The 16,002-nt window shown below is 36.0% G+C and overlaps 2 protein-coding genes across 2 annotated transcripts in view; one reads left to right on the plus strand and one right to left on the minus strand.

Moving 5' to 3' along the window:
* Window positions 1-369: 369 nt before the first annotated feature.
* naa35 (N-alpha-acetyltransferase 35, NatC auxiliary subunit) lies at window positions 370-14,590 on the minus strand. The gene is made up of 23 exons (XM_033972237.2): window positions 14,507-14,590; window positions 12,775-12,903; window positions 12,332-12,365; window positions 12,136-12,250; window positions 11,974-12,048; window positions 11,610-11,777; window positions 10,764-10,830; window positions 10,641-10,684; window positions 10,518-10,568; window positions 9,766-9,849; window positions 9,579-9,693; window positions 8,920-9,098; window positions 8,320-8,379; window positions 8,119-8,225; window positions 7,747-7,813; window positions 7,507-7,605; window positions 6,891-7,069; window positions 6,184-6,320; window positions 6,053-6,120; window positions 4,575-4,715; window positions 3,115-3,237; window positions 2,797-2,877; window positions 370-733 (listed from the first exon to the last, which is right to left on the minus strand). The coding sequence occupies exons 2-23, from the start codon at window positions 12,893-12,895 to the stop codon at window positions 674-676; spliced, it is 2,175 nt and encodes a 724-aa protein (XP_033828128.1). The 5' UTR covers window positions 12,896-12,903; window positions 14,507-14,590; the 3' UTR covers window positions 370-673.
* Window positions 14,591-14,688: 98 nt separating this feature from the next.
* Window positions 14,689-16,002, plus strand: part of agtpbp1 (ATP/GTP binding carboxypeptidase 1) — a 48,356-nt gene continuing 47,042 nt past the window's right edge. The window contains exon 1 of the mRNA XM_033972236.2: window positions 14,689-14,885. The gene's annotated coding sequence lies outside the window, so the exon portion shown is untranslated. The remainder of the gene's footprint in view (window positions 14,886-16,002) is intronic.

A 16,002-nucleotide genomic window follows, 5' to 3' on the forward strand; every position in this document is an offset into this window, starting at 1 on the left:
ATCGCCATGTTACCTTTTATAGTTTAGAAAATGCTATATTTGCCCAAAAAAACATTGACAAGCTTCACTTTTGTTTTTGCCGTTCTTAATCCCCCCCTCCCTTTGCTCCCTGCATTAAGTCACTCCACAAAGTCACATGTGAATGAAACAAAACACCACTCCAGGTTTGTTTTTGAGGAGGTAACAACATTATAACATGGTTTAAAACTCATAAGTCAGTTTTGTGTAACATAGGACCTTTAATCTAAGATGACTGACCCTTGGCGTAATGGCTCATTTTTGAAGTTTTATTTAGTAGTGCTGTTTATTAAAGAATACATGAATAAGATCAGTAATATGAACAGTAAACGACACAAGACAAGTTTTTTTCATATTTTAATTATTCTCATCTTTCACATTACAGCATTTATCATGATAGTTGTTCAGATAAAGATCCTAAACATGGTCAAATACAATGGCCATAACTTTGAACCAAGACAATATATGATTCTGGTGTTTGGTTTGTCAAGGCTGTATCAAACAGTGGATCTAATCTGTGATACGTTGTCCAACAGAAGACATGGACTGGATTACAACCGGATCAGGACCAGTCCAGGGTCAGGACAGGGTCAGGACTGGATCGGGACCATTTTTCTGTAAGGAGGTGTTTTGTTTTGTTTTTCTTTTAGAAGCGTCAGATGATCTTGACCACAGGAAAGTACTTATGAGCTGAGAAGTCAAATTCTGGCATCACCTAAAAAAGACAAAATATAAAAGAAATATTTTGTCACTTTTTAGATGAACATGTTACCTTTTATTGTTTTGAAAATGTTGTACAAGTTTCATTTTTGTTTTGGACCCTCCGAGTCCCCCTCTCCCTTTGCTCCCCAGGCTAAGTCATTCCCCCCTTCAGAGCACTATCCCAACATAATCAGTGTGCCTCCTGCTAATGAAACTACTGCACATCACATCAGGTTTGTAAAGTTGCTGTGTACAGTTTTGTATCATGTTTTTGTATATTTATGGAGTATTGTCATGGGGGAGCAGGGATGACGTAGGCTTGTGGGCGGAGCTTTGGACAGAATCTTACAGCTAAACGTGAGGAGAGCTCAAATAGGGCCTGGAAAAGGTTGCAAAATTATTCAAACATGCATGGATACCATCTAAAATCTCTTCAGGCATGTTTTTGATGAGGAAACAACATTATAACACGGTAGATAATATCCTCTCTTTAAGCAAAGTTAAAAGGTATTTTGGAAGTAACATGTCTAAAGAGTTTGGCTTTTACAAATCGTTGATATCAAGGACGTATCTATAAGTATCTATCAAAATCTCACTTTACAATATCATCACAAGTGGGAGAATAACGATCAATGCTATTTATTTATATTTCTTTTATAAAATATGAAAAGGCTGTGTCATAAAGTTAAACATACATAAACTATTAAAAGGGTCAGGGGGTGGTCGTTCAACAACGCTATCAATCAAACCTGTTACTAACACTAGCGGGAGCGACTTTGCGGAAGGAAGGCAGCTGACTGGTCTCTTATTTATGTTCATATCTTGAGTTACCAGACATAATGGTGAAATAAAAATACCATGATCATGTAGAACGTGTAATACGAACATTTTAAGAGCAAAATGATGAGCCTGACAGCAGCATTTACAGAGGGAGAGGCAGCAGTTTTCTAATGTAAAGCGAATTGAAGCCAGAGTCAATGGAGCCAAAAGCGCAGCCCAAAATCACTTCCTATTTTGAATGTATGGGTTTGCAGGTTAACTATGTCCATTTATAAACACAGTCTATGGTTTGAACAGTCATGGAATTACCTCTACTCACATTGACTGCCTGTTACCTAGCAACCATATTTTAACAAGGACTCGTTTAATTTCCACAATAGAAATTATTTGACAAAAACATATGAATGACAACATCTTTATTTTGAAAAATCAATGTTTCAATCAATTTAATCTGTCAGAGAAATGCCTTTTCTGTGTGTAACGATTTCTGAAATTTGGAAGTAATTTTCAGTGCTGATGAGGATTCTGGCTTACAACTCACGTTTTTTTCAAAAAGACTTAAAAGGGGTAGAAAGCAATTTTACCCATACACAAAGTAGAATGGAAAGTAGAACTGTAAGTCTTTATCAGTTATGATTTACTAAGTGGATTAATTATTGTATAAGACTTTATAATCACCTCAGCAGAGAGGGGTCAGTATATAATGAGTTAGCAGGACATTTGGGAGTGAACTGCTAATTTAAAATGCATATGACAAGTTACTCAGTTCACATAAAAGGTAGTTAATAACATCATGTTTTTTCCCTTAGTTTGTTCAGACAGTAAGTAAAATTATAAACTTCACAGTCACTCAATATAAGTAGAGGTAAGTCCATAATGATTACCTAGCAACAATACTTTAACAAGGATGTTTAATTTCCACAATAGAAATGATTTGGCAAACAGATATGAATGACAATAGCTTTATTTTGTTAAATCCATGTTTAATCTGTCAGAAAAATGGCTTCCCTGTGCGTAAATTATCTCTGCATTTCAGATGTGTTGATGAGATAAGTAGAATTCTGTTTTAAAACTCACCACTACATCCTGTATTTTTGTATTTTTCTTTTCAACGTTTTTCCAACTAACTGTATAACTATGACAAATACTGACCACAGGTACCATCCCACCAAACCAAATCAGAAATAGAAAAACAAATCTGTCACATACACACATTCTGAGAGCAGCACTCTACAAAATGACTTTCTGTGTGTGAAACAATCATTTTAAAGTAAGTGGCAATAATCCTTTGTTTACCTTTGTCTCCTTCTTATGTCCTCCAGCCAGCAGTTTCATCACCACAATGTTGGGTTTAGCTACCTTTAGAATACGATTTACCTGTGACAGAGACAGAATTATTCATACAGCTTTATAATAAGACTTTAAAGAGCCCATATTACGCTGCTTTCTGATCTATGTGATAATGTTCTTTCCTCCTCAAAAACATAGCTGGACTTGTGTTTTGTGTATGTTTTCATGAGGAAACAACGTTATAACATGGCTTAGAGCTCAGAAGAATCAATTTTGTGTAACATAGGTCCTTTAAATACACGGGTTAAACATAGGACTCGTCACCTCTGGGTCAGGACTAGGGACGTTCTCCAGGATGAGTTTGGCCTGTTGGAAATGTTTACTGGCTGCCATGTACAGGTCTGCAGAGCCTGGCGGAGGATTGTACTTTTTAAGGTCTGACATCTCCTAAAAACAAGAAAAATAAACATGAAAAAAAAAAAAGTTACAAAAATAGTAAGAAACAGAGTAATAGCTGCTGGGGCTTGGGCTATATCAAGAATACTCTTGATAATCAGATCTCATTATTAAGTCCTTCAGAAACTTCTTAACTTTTTGGGTGATACCTCGACCATAAAAATGTTTGAAAAGACTGTAAAATTAACTACAAATAAAATACAAAATACAAAAAATACAAAATAAGTAAAAATTGACAACTAGATTTCACAACTGACTTTATAATATGAGTTACATAATGTATGTCAAAATCTCATCTTGTCTTGCAGACCCAGTCTTGTCTTATTTTATGGGACGGTATAGTGTGTTTGTGTGTGTCCCACTCCTATTGGCACGGCATCTACTGGCAGCGGTGAGAATGAAAGGAAAAAAAACAACAACTATATTTAAGTAATGTGACCGGCGTGCTAATGTAAAAATGCAGTTGTAATTAGCATCATTTGACAGCATAAATGGTAAATAGTCAAATATTTATATAGCGCTTTTCCACCTTCAACAAACTCGAAAGAACCACCCATCCATTCACACACAGATTGTTTTTTATGGACTTGAAAACCGCAAATGATTTTTACCTGTGACTTGACTTGTCTCCTTGTCTCTCAAATTGTAATGATTTCTCAGCAAACGAAAGAGACAAGCTCATAAACAGGATTAACAAAACAAGCATGAATAAAGCTAAATACCACACCAGGAGGCCTGTCACGATAACGCATTTTCAAGTTTGACATACTTCTGAAGTAAATATAGATGATAAACAATAATATTGAAACTAACTGATGCCGCTGACGCAATAACCCAAGAGCAAATTTGTATTACAAAACCCATTCTAAATCTACAATACTGTTAAAACATCATGAGATGCAATAAATAAACAGCAGAATGGAACACTTTAGTACTTTTTTGTATCTATGATGAATTATAAAAGTTATTCATTCAACTTTTTATGGCTTAAATCTAATCATATAGCAAAAACGAACTGAAAATCTCCCAGCAGTGCAAATAAAAAGTACTCACTATAAATATTGAGCACTAAAAATATTGTTCCAGCTTCCATATATTGAACGATAAGTCCATACAGTAATTATTGTGACAGCTATGTGTATGATGAGGAAACAATATGGTAACATTGTGAAAGCTCAAAAAAAAAGAAAAAACAATTCTGCATAATATGAGGTCTTTAGGTTCCCCAAGCCTTCAAAACAACGACAACTTCCATATTATCTTATTACAATATAATCACCCACCATCAATAACTGCAAGTATAAAGTTGGACTGAGCAAACGACTCACCTTAAACTGTATGTAGTGCACAGGAGGGGGCGTGACCACACTGTTGAATGGAGCAAACCGGTGCTCGTAGCGAACCTGCTCACTGTCCAATTCAAACTGAGGCTTTCGCACTTTACCGTCCATGTCCAGAGCCACCATGGTCTGAAACACACACAGAGAATTATATAAGCTAAACAGAAGGTTAAAGGTACCTGTGTTATAATGTCTTAAAAACATGAACAACGGCTAGTTCATTTTAAACGGTTTGCAGTCCTCCAAAGTTATTCCTCATTTACCTTACACATTCAGAGCACACTAATTATTCACCAGTTTATAAGCACTTTTCACAACTTTCACAACTTTGGAATGTGCACTTCGGGTTATAATAACTTAATATAATATAATAACTAATAACTTTACACAAATACTTTTTCCCCTAACTGTCTGACAGGAAATCTGACTAAGCTTTTCCTGTTGTAAGTCAATTAGGATTACCAAAATTATTTTTATTTGCTGCCAGAATGATGAGAGGAAAGGATTGTTTGAGACATTTTTTCATTACTTTCTTTAAAGTCAGAAGTTTACATACACATCATATTTGGTACTACTGCCTTTAAACTCTATGACTTGGGTCAACATTTGGGATATACTTCTACAAGATTCTCACAATAGTTGGCAGAAATTTTGGCCCATTCTTCCAGACAGAACTGGTGTAACTGAGACAAGTTTGCAACCTGTCTTGCTCGCACATGCCTTTTCAGGTCTGCCCATAAATTTTCAACAAGATAGAGATCTGGGCTTTGTGATGGCCACACCAACACATTAACTTTGTTATCCTTAAGCCACTTTGTAACCAGTTTGGCAGAATGCTTTGGCCATTCTCCATTTGGAAGACCCATTTGCGCCCAAGGTTTAACTTCCTGGCTGATGTCTTAAGATGTTACTTCAGTATTTCCACATAATATTCTTCCCTCATGATGCCATCTATTTTGTGAATTGCACCAGTCCCTCCTGCAGCAAAACAACCCCACAACATGATGCCGCCACCCATTATTTCACAGTTGGGATGGTGGAAGCTTCCCCCCACAGGTGTGTCTCTAATTAACCCAAATGTTGCCAATAAACCTATCAGAAGCTTCCACAGACATAACATCATCATCTGGGTTTTGTTTAAATGCATAGTAATCTTACTGTATGCAAACTTTGACTTTGAAAAAAGTTATGAAAAATTGTCTTAAAAAATCTCTCTCGTTATTCTGTAATTTGGGAATACTAATTGACCTAAAACAGAAAAAGTTTTAAAACCTGATTTCATGTCAAACAGTGAGAAAGTATGTGTATATGTCTTTATATATAATGTATGTAAACTTCTGGTTTCAACTGTAGATGCAGACAGCACACAGCAGTCTCATTTTGGCCCTAAGAGATGCTTTTACAGTATATCTCTAATGGAGCAAAACTAACATTACTACAGCCCCTTTAAAGCAGGTAGTTCTTACCTTGTACATGCCCGCACACATGTTCTGATAGGCCTGGCTCATTGTGATTTCTTTACTTAGAGGCCGAACTGTAGAAGAAAAAAAAACTGTTAGAGATCATATAATATAAATAGGAGTATTATAATAAATACCTTTCTTTTTCTTCTTGCTCTTCTTGCTGCTGCGTCCTTTTAGCTGCTCCTCCAGGATTCGCTCTTCGGCCATTTGTGACGAGTCGGCTCTGCTCAGGGTCGACATGAGCCATGCGTAAAGGAACTCAGACAGGTACCTACAAACAGCAACGTAATGTCTGTGTAATCCCCCAGTCATCCAGGTATGATCCATAGTAAAAGAACTGAGCACAACATCAACACAATCTCACGTACATCAAATAACTGTGGTCTAAATGGTATAACTTTATAAGTAGTGAGGCATTGTGTGTAGATAACTTTTAAGCAGCGTAGTAACATTTACTAACTTTTACTCTTAAATCTTACTCATTTTATGTATGTCTGTTTCTGGCATCTCTTCATCTTGCCCAGGTACTGATATTCATAAATGTGAAATGTCCCTGTTCAAACAAACAGATAAATAAGGTTATTTTATTTTTAGATTCTCCTCTCCCTCAGTCTCCTCCCCTCTCTCTTCTTTCCTTTCCCTCCTCTATCCATCTCTCTCATCCTCCTTCCTCTCCTGCCTAACCATATGATGACTGATATATCAAAGCATGTGACGTAAAGTATCATTCACTGTCCAAAAAATGCACAATATAAACTGAATGCATTATTAAGTATGACAACAGATTTTAATTTAGAGTAAATGGGGCCCTAGTGCATCCGAGCAGATGCGTCCGTCTCACCAATAGACGTAGTAGTACTCGTGCATGCTGTACAGTTCCAGCTCGAAGCCGCTCAACAGGTACTGGATCATGATGCGGAGGTTGTGGTAAAGGATCCAGGTCCCCAGACAGGCCAAGTGCTGCCTCTGAGGCTCCAGCTTCATCAGCAGACTGTGCAGCGCTGCGTCAACCTTCTCGGCCTGAAAATGGAGTACAAAATATAGTTAGTATGAATTGCTTCCGTCAGTCTGGCCCATGGCAGCTGTGACTAAAGTAGTAATTTAACACTACCAAGAGTGAATGAATAATGCCATGTAAATAAAATGAATGACACGCTGCATATGTGCCAAGAGGCAGCAGGAATGAAATAGAACTGAAGACAAAGACTCCCCTATTTATTTTAATATTATTTTGGGGTTATGATTCACGATGACCACAAGATCAAAATAGTGCAAGAGTTTAAATGTCACATGTTCTAATCTGTACACATTTCTGTTAAAGATTAGGTGGATTAGGTGATTATATAACACACTTTCAATGAATATTACACATCTGTATGACCAGATGTTGCATAAACAGGTTCAAATAAATCAGTAAAATTAAGTTTTCTCAGTTTAGCAATCCACACAAATATGACCTCATCTTGTAGTGTAGCAAACTCTTCCAGGATGTGTCCCAGTTTGTCCCTTTGCCGGGCTCTGTTATGTCCATGGATCTGTATCAGACTGCAGAACGGCTACAAGGGAAACAATTACACAAAATTACTTAATTAAAATAATAATAATAATAATAATAATAATAATAATAATAGTAATAATAATAATGCTGTATGTTTGAAACTACACTTTAAATGATGGAAACAAAAGGTAAATCGTACCCTCGAACAGTGTGTAACAAAGGAGTCAATGTAGTCCTTGGCTTGGTGATTATTGAACAGGCAACATCTGTGAAAACAAGGATAAGTTAAGTTTAAAGGTGCACTACGTAACTTTTCTGGAAGGAGTTCACCGCCTTCTTGGCTCTATGGTGATGTTATTATTATCTGTTTTGCATTCATTCAATTGCAGATAGTTTTATGGCTAAAGAAACATCTCAAAAAACATTACACAGTGAGCAGGTTGCATCTCCACAGATCTGCTTGTCTCCATGGAGATTGGTACATTTAACGCCGTACTGTGAGACATTCCAGGCAAAGCAGTAAAACCATGTTGTGTCCTTTAGATCACAGTTAGAGAGACAGAGAACTCACTTGTATGAGAGAACTGGAGGACTGACAAAGTATCTGAGCGCGTCCTTTATCATGTCCTGCATCAGGTGAGTCCCAAACACCTTTTTGTTATCTATCAAAAAAGTGGTCTACAAATCACACAAATATATAATTAGTCCAAACAGTTATCACAAGATTCATCCCATAGTTTTATTTTAGTAAATGAACAGACTGAAGGATCACCTGAAGTAAAGACCTAGATAGTACACAAGGAGACTGTTCACTGAATTCACAAAAGAAATCCTGTAAAAAATAGATAAAAAATATAACATTATCAAGCGTGAAATGTTTGACAATGATAAAAAAGTAGGAGAGGGCAATATGGCAAAACAAGAATATTCAATGTATTGGAGTCCAGTTGAATTGGCCATTTGAATTAATCACTATCGTTGTACACTTAAAATGGCTATACCTGATTTTTTCATAAGTAATGCTGGTGCACTGTTAGCATGCTAGTTGTTATTAGCCTTATTGTGATGGCAAAACTCTGTTCACTGATTGTAAATGTGTTGAGTGCACTTACAAAATAGATATTTGGGATGCTCAGAGTGGGTTAGGAAAGTGAGGAACAACTTTAGACTGCTGTTTTTTTTCCACGTTTTTAAAAATCAAAATCAGGTACAGCACATTAAAAAGGTCTCAGAGTCAGACAGAGGAGCAGTATCTCTGTTTCAGTTTCATTAAACAGAAAAATACTCATTCACTCTAGAACACTCTATTAAATGTTATACTCTGTTGATGTTATCATATCATCCACCCCCATAAATGTGAATGTGCCCTCACCAGGATGCCGTGGAGGTTGGTGGTGTTGATGACGTCGCACACAGTTTTGATGCGTTCGATGAGTTTGCTGAAATACGCCACCATGTCGTCCCTTTTGATGATTTTTGCGTAACGTGGAAACGTAGGAGGTAGCAGTCTCTGATTCACTAAAGGCTCAAATCCCATCATTATAGGGTGGTCTGAAAAAAACACAGTATAAATGTAACTTCTTTGAACTTGTGTTGAATTACTGTTAAAGGTCCAATATTATAATACACCAAATTGACCATTTTGAACATTTTACAGTTATAATGTTGTATTTTTATTCAAAACATACCTGGTTATGGATTGTTTTATTCAAACACATGTCAGTAATCAGTAAACTTCAAACTTAGCATAGGTGGGGGTTTGATTCCCTGCTTGGCAGAGCATACTACTGTTATTGTGTCCTTCATCAAGTCACTAAATTATGCAATGTAATGTTTTTGAGTGTCCAAAAAAAAAGAAAAGCAGTTGGTAGGTTGAATGCTGTGTACTTGTATTCATATTTACACATAACGTCCAAAGCCTAGAGGTGCTATCTACACATAGTAAAAAGCTTTATCACAGAAAATACTCATTTGAATTTTATGAGGTTTATGAAGAGCAGACTATAGTAGACACTCATTAACGTGCATTACCTCCTTTTGTGGTATCATTCTGTGACTGGATCCCATGCTGTATACTGGAGTGGATGGGTGACAGGAGGTCGGCTGCCTGAGCCACAAGTTTCTGAGCCTCACTCACAGAACTGGTCTGGAAAATAAGAAATCTCCATTTAAAACCACTTAAACAGATCTTTGCCTTCTGTGATTATTTCTACACTACCTCCTTCTTGGTGAAAGCGATCAGTGCTGTCAGTAGAAGTCTTGTGAATTTGATTCTGTTGAAAAGAGCCAGGCACTGCTGATGCTGCAAAAATAAAAACGATAAAATCAAATTGTAACTTAAACAACGTAAATCAAATACCTTTGTATCTATGGTCAACTAATACTTTTTTTTTTATAGATAATGTTCTTCTTTGAGAAGGTTTTGTAGTGCCAATGTGAGATTCTGTGTCATCACAATTAGATTCTGGATTTATTCTTTTATGTGTAGAGCCATTAATTTGAATAATCTGATCATTCAAGCTCTAGTTTTGTCCCGTGAGGACAAACTGTACATATTGCAACGTGCATTGTATTTTTAAATTTTATTATTATATTTTTTTTTACTATTCACTATGAACCAGATATTCTATTTTCTTAATAAAGTGTAAATGACAATAGTAATCTCATTTTATTTTTCCCTCTAATAACTATATGATATTTTTGTAGCCTATCACAAATGAGCTGAAACATGTCTGTAAATGTCTTGGGAAAATTAATTGTAATTTTCAAAGTGTAGACCAATCACATTACACCTTTATTTGTTAAATTAAACTGCAAATTTTGTATTTTTTATGTAACTATTCACAGTATTCCAATTTCCATTACTTCAAAACAATACTTTCAATATTAAAAATTGACAGTATATAGCTATGTTTTAATGTTACATATTGTAAATGTAATGGCTAGTAAAACTATGGATGCTGCTCATACCTCCAGCTCCACCTCTGGGTCCCGTTGCTCACCCTGTCGACTCCTCGTGCTCTGAGAGGAAACAAAATTCACATTGATAACACAATACTTAGTTTAAAAGGGTAACTTCAGCACTAATGTTACCTTTACTTTTCTCTGTAATTCATCTTCAACATCCTTCAGCATTCCTAAAAACACAAGGACAATGTTTGAGTTTTTTAAAAAATGATTCAGACTCATAGATTTATTACAACAAAGTAAATGTACCCGTGACTCGCAGGTCTGTAACGTTATTGGCCATCCTGAAGCCGTATGTCATCGCCTGGAAATCCTCCTGTAGACAGTACAAATTTAATGCTCAGTTACTCTCCCCACTGTGAGTAAGTCTACAAGAGATCAAATTTTATGTTGACTATTGTCAACAATAGTCAACATAAATTTTCCACCATCAACAATTGTTGATTATTTAATGTTGACTATTGACTATGTTGACAATATTACATGATGTGAATAATTGTGTCGTGCACTGCTCCTTCAGAAATTTAGTTTTTGGTCTATTCTTTGGAAATTCCTGTAAAGGAAAGTAAAATATTCTGTGTTTATTTTATCTTTTAGAAATTCACTTGGTCTTGCAACTAAAACTCATTTGGTTTGATAGTTAAAGACACTGCAAACCCTTCTATTCCCTTTTGCTTGTTAACTGTGTTAAGATGTGACAAATGTATTTATAAATGCAATCAGACCAAGCAGTTGGCTTTCAGACCTCTTTTCTTCTTTGAAGTGCATCACACCTTGTATTGTTTTAACTCCAGATGTTACATCTTGAGGTGAACCAGCACCACCGGGAGCTCGTCTGGCAACACCTCAATAGGTGTTGTCACCTTCTCACTTTGTGTATGTCCTCTGATCATCTCAGAGTATATAAACTTAGTGTTTTGTATCATTCAGTGGAGAGGCTGCTGGTTGTTCAGTTGGACTTATTTAACAGTTGGACTGTTAAAATACTTACTCTTTACTTATACTATGGTAATATTATTGTAAAGTAATAAAGATCTTGTCTGATTTCGTAAATTAAACAGGGTTGGTCCTCATCACATCACATGAAGACACTACCTCTTCAAAAACAGCTGCTTTGTTGACTTTCTCTCTGGCGATGTCACACACTTTGAGGATCCCCAATGCAAAAGCCTTTAATGGCGGTTCCTCAATCAGGTCCGGATTATGAACATATAAACAGGTGAACACGGTTTGTGCCAAAGAGTGTCCCTCCAGCCACGTGATCTGCGCACACATATATCATATGAGTATGGTCATATAAAGTTAATTTTTGAAAAGTCAAAAGTATTAAAAATGTCACCTATATAACAAAAAAGTGAAACTAATGAAAAGTGGCCAAGTCTTCAGTCTAAAATGCACCATAGTCTCATCAGAATTCTATGGGAAACAAGCATTATCAAGTCTTTAGGTGTGAACTCACCAAACAGCAAAAACAAGTATCTATAATCCCAATGAGCTCAGGGTAACTAAGGTCTTTCACTTTGATGACGCCCTCCTGGATAAAAACAGAATTTTAGAAAGAGTAAGTGCTGGGAGGATTTGGGGTTATTTATTTTATTTGTTTTTTGTGAAATTACTTTACCTTAATTGCTTGTTCAAAATTAAGAACTTTCCTGTTGACCTGGTTGCCGATCATTCCTGCATCCATTTTGGGATCCATCATCTCTATGGCAGACATGGCTTCGAACAGGCCAAACCTTCAACCACAGAACATCAACAGTTCATGATTTATAAAACAAGGGATTAACAAATAGCTTTATATATTATTTTATACGTACAGTTTGTCATGGAGCAACTCCCCCAGGTTCAATTCTGTGTTACAAAAAGGTAAGGGGAAAGATTAGGTGCATCATGGTAACACAGATCATCCTACACAATATGAGGGAAAAAAATTATAAAAAAAAAAAATTGCAATATTTGAATATTTCTTTGGCTGTTCAGACAAATTCAACTGCAAAATGTACTAGTCATAAACACCAAAACCATCAAAACAGGGCTATTTTAGGACTACAGAGTGCTGCGTGTGCTTATTGTATTATCTCAATAACAATAATTACACAGTCATGTCACCCTAAATCTCTTTATTAAATCAGCAATCTTCACAGCCCTCATCTCACCATAGACTGTATTTATGGTCATATTGATCATATTTTTACATAGTGCTTTTCCACCAGAGCTACAGTTGCCCCTATAACTTCAATATAAAGTCTATGGCTCTCACCTTTACAGGCGCCCTTAAATTCATGTGTGATGTCCACCCAGTTGGCATTGTTTTTCATCTTATCAGGGATACCCAGCCCCCAGCCGGCGTCGTCATCATCCACGGTGGACTTCATAACCATGGTGACAACTAAAGTACAACAAAAGTAAAAAATATCAAAGAAATGCTTCATACATTTGAAGTACCATACTAGACCACAAAGAAATATGGGAAATTACTAATCAAGTATTTGCTTTTAAATTAAACAGGCACAACTTTTAGACCTGCCACAATAACATATTTTGAGGTTCGATATTGCTGAAGTAAATATAGGCTATAAACGATAATATTGAAACTAATTCATGTCACAGACGCAATACCCCAAGAGAAGATTTAAAAAACAAAAACTATTCTAAATGTAAAATACTGTTAAAAATAATAAGCTGTAATACATAAATAACAGAATCAAACACTTTAGTACTTAGTTTGCATTTGTAATGAGTCATAGAAATTATTAATTCAACCTTTTACGGCTTTAATCTCATCATCTAGTCAAAAGATAACCAAAAATGTCCTAGTTGTGCAAAGAAAATGTACATACAATAAATGCTGACCCCCCCCCCCCCGTTCCAATACTATTCCAACTTTCATATATAGAACGATAAGTCGATGTAGTAATTGTTGTGGCCGGCCTAACAACTTGCAGTAAAAGCAATAGTAGGATAGTCGTAGAATAGGTTGTTTATTGAAGACTGCCTTTCAAACCTTTTTCTAAAATGGAACACTCCAGGATGAATGACTGTTTGCATAACATTGCACAATAGTTAGTTTGAACAAGATGTCATTTTTGTTTGAGAAGACTAAAATTTGAATGTCAAATTAAGACAGGATTGGAAAGACCACCTGTATTATTGCATCATAAGTATGGAAGGTTTTTTTAAGATAGTATATCATTGTGTCATCCCAGGGTAAAAAAACATGAACTGAACTCAGTGACCCCAACAAACTGGTTAGGTTATTTAACACTAACTTAAAGCCAAAGACACTGGCACAGAAACAGCTTTTCTCAATATTATACCTGAACATGACTGTGCTGGTCTGGTCAGTATGTTGTTTCATATAGTTTACTATGATAACTCAAATAACAAAAATGTAGTTCATTACAAGGTGTAAAAGTATCAAAATGAAAATATTTAAACATAAATAATAAATGAAAAATATGTGAGCAATGGTGGCTCAAGTGGCTCTTTTGTGTGTCATTTGAAACCATAGGCTTGGCTTCCATATGGTGGATTTTGTGAGGCTAATACAACTGGCATCGTGTCATTGGAGCTAGGATCAAATTATAGATAACACACGTATTGAATTGACATCTCTATCCATGCTAGGTCAACCAGAAGGGGCAGCTTACTGATTAACTTAAAATTTGGCAGGCTGACAAAAAGCCTACACAAATACACAATAGTTACGCATGTATACCCAAATACTGCCGTTTTCCAACAAGTTGCTCCAAGTATGATTACATTTAACTTTCACGTTTGCTCATAAATCACCTTGGATCATGTTATGTGGTTAGCTGTCACGGATCTGTGCAATAAATGGGATGTATGCTAACGGCTAACACGTTAAAACACTAAATTACACGCAATCGACAAGGACACACAAGATAAAAACAAACATAAGCGATACGAACGATAGATACAAGCATAAAGGTCCCCTAAAACTTCAATTTGTTATCCATAACAGAAGATACCTTAAAATAATTCACCATCAAAATCCCCTCGACTTGGACGTTCGTACAGCGCGGCGCATAATTGTGACGTCACGACCGTTTGTTGTGGGACGTCTGACTCAATAGGTTTACAGATTGCAGATTTTAATTGCAATTATTAGATTTTTTAAAAAGACATTTTGCTAATTTTGTAATTTGTGCATTTATATACCTTACATGACTTTATACATCTGTATTTATCCCAGTTAAAACGCGTTCTCGCGTTGTTTACAGTGGGCCCAGCTGACAGTTGGGGGCTGACCACAACATCACCAGGGCGTTTCAGGCAACGCTCAAATACACTTAGTTTTTATCCAGAAACGGGCCAACCTACATGGGACAAGTGCTCCTCATCGTGTAGGTACGTAAAACAATAATTACACCGTTATATTACCTCTAAAAATATCACGACATATATTATAAATGCGTTATTTCTGCGTGCATTTGTTAGCATATTAACTACACAGTGTTAGCGGTCGGAGGCGCAGACTGGCGACCCTTGAGTCTCTATCAAAGCAGGTGCAGCCAAAGCTAGGTTAGCTTGTTTTTATTAGCATCCAGAAAAAAACGCTTTGCGCAGGTTTTTCTCTATATAGAAGCGGATGTTCCACTTAAATAATTATCATAACAGGAGCGACCAGATATTTATGTTTAAGGGGTTTTACTGGTTGGACTTGGGGTTGCGCTCTGTTAACGTGCAGATTCCACCAGCTAACCTTACAACATTCCTAAAGCAATGGAGTATGATATTAAACATTTGTAGTTAGTGTGGCTCTAATTTGCAGTTTGCCTATTATAAACCTAAAAAAAATGTCAAGCTTACCTGATGCCAGCCTTTATTGAATAATTTATGAGTATAGTGTACTGTTTATGACTGATCTTATCTCAACACAAGCTTCTGTATTTGATCTCGAGACCATTTGACACCCTTGGCCACAATAGTTCGTGTTTTAATGAGGGTAATCTGCTAAGTAAATACCGCTTTATACGTAGAGTAGATATTGCTTATCTTTATTTATTTAGATTAATATAACTGAAATGTAACTTCTGTTTTGTGCTTTGTCTCAAAACAACTCAGAACATGATGTCCTTAAATTATCAGTGCATATTAATGTCAGTACTTTGACCTGGGTCATATGGCAAAAAACTTAAAATAGATTAATTAAAAAGAGGAGATTTGGATTTTACCCCTCACATTGTGGGATCACTGTATCTTTTATTAGTAAATAAATAATAAGATTTTATTATAAGGTTAATTCAATTCAGTTGTATTTATATAACACATTTAAATACAACTTCAGCTGCCCAAAATGCTTCACATAAAAAGTCAACAAAAAACCAAATATACAGATAATATGATACATAGGCAAAGAACAATAAAACAATACAACACCAATAAAACACCAATACAGCACTAAGATATCATGTCTAGCTAATATTAAATGCCATGGAGAAGAGGTGGGTTTTCAGTGTAGCCT

This window comes from Periophthalmus magnuspinnatus, chromosome 9 (genome assembly GCF_009829125.3).
Source record: "Periophthalmus magnuspinnatus isolate fPerMag1 chromosome 9, fPerMag1.2.pri, whole genome shotgun sequence".
NCBI classification, from domain to species: Eukaryota; Metazoa; Chordata; class Actinopteri; order Gobiiformes; family Gobiidae; genus Periophthalmus; species Periophthalmus magnuspinnatus.

Bases quoted from the DNA above. Each gene is read 5' to 3' on its own strand.
- naa35 (XM_033972237.2), bottom strand. From the start codon at position 12,895: ATGGTTATGAAGTCCACCGTGGATGATGACGACGCCGGCTGGGGGCTG. The intron at 12,366-12,774 runs GTGAGAGCCATA...TTTGTAACACAG, and splicing joins ATTTAAGGGCGCCTGTAAAG to AATTGAACCTGGGGGAGTTG. The intron at 3,238-4,574 runs GTGAGTCGTTTG...TCTTGTTTTTAG, and splicing joins TGCACTACATACAGTTTAAG to GAGATGTCAGACCTTAAAAA.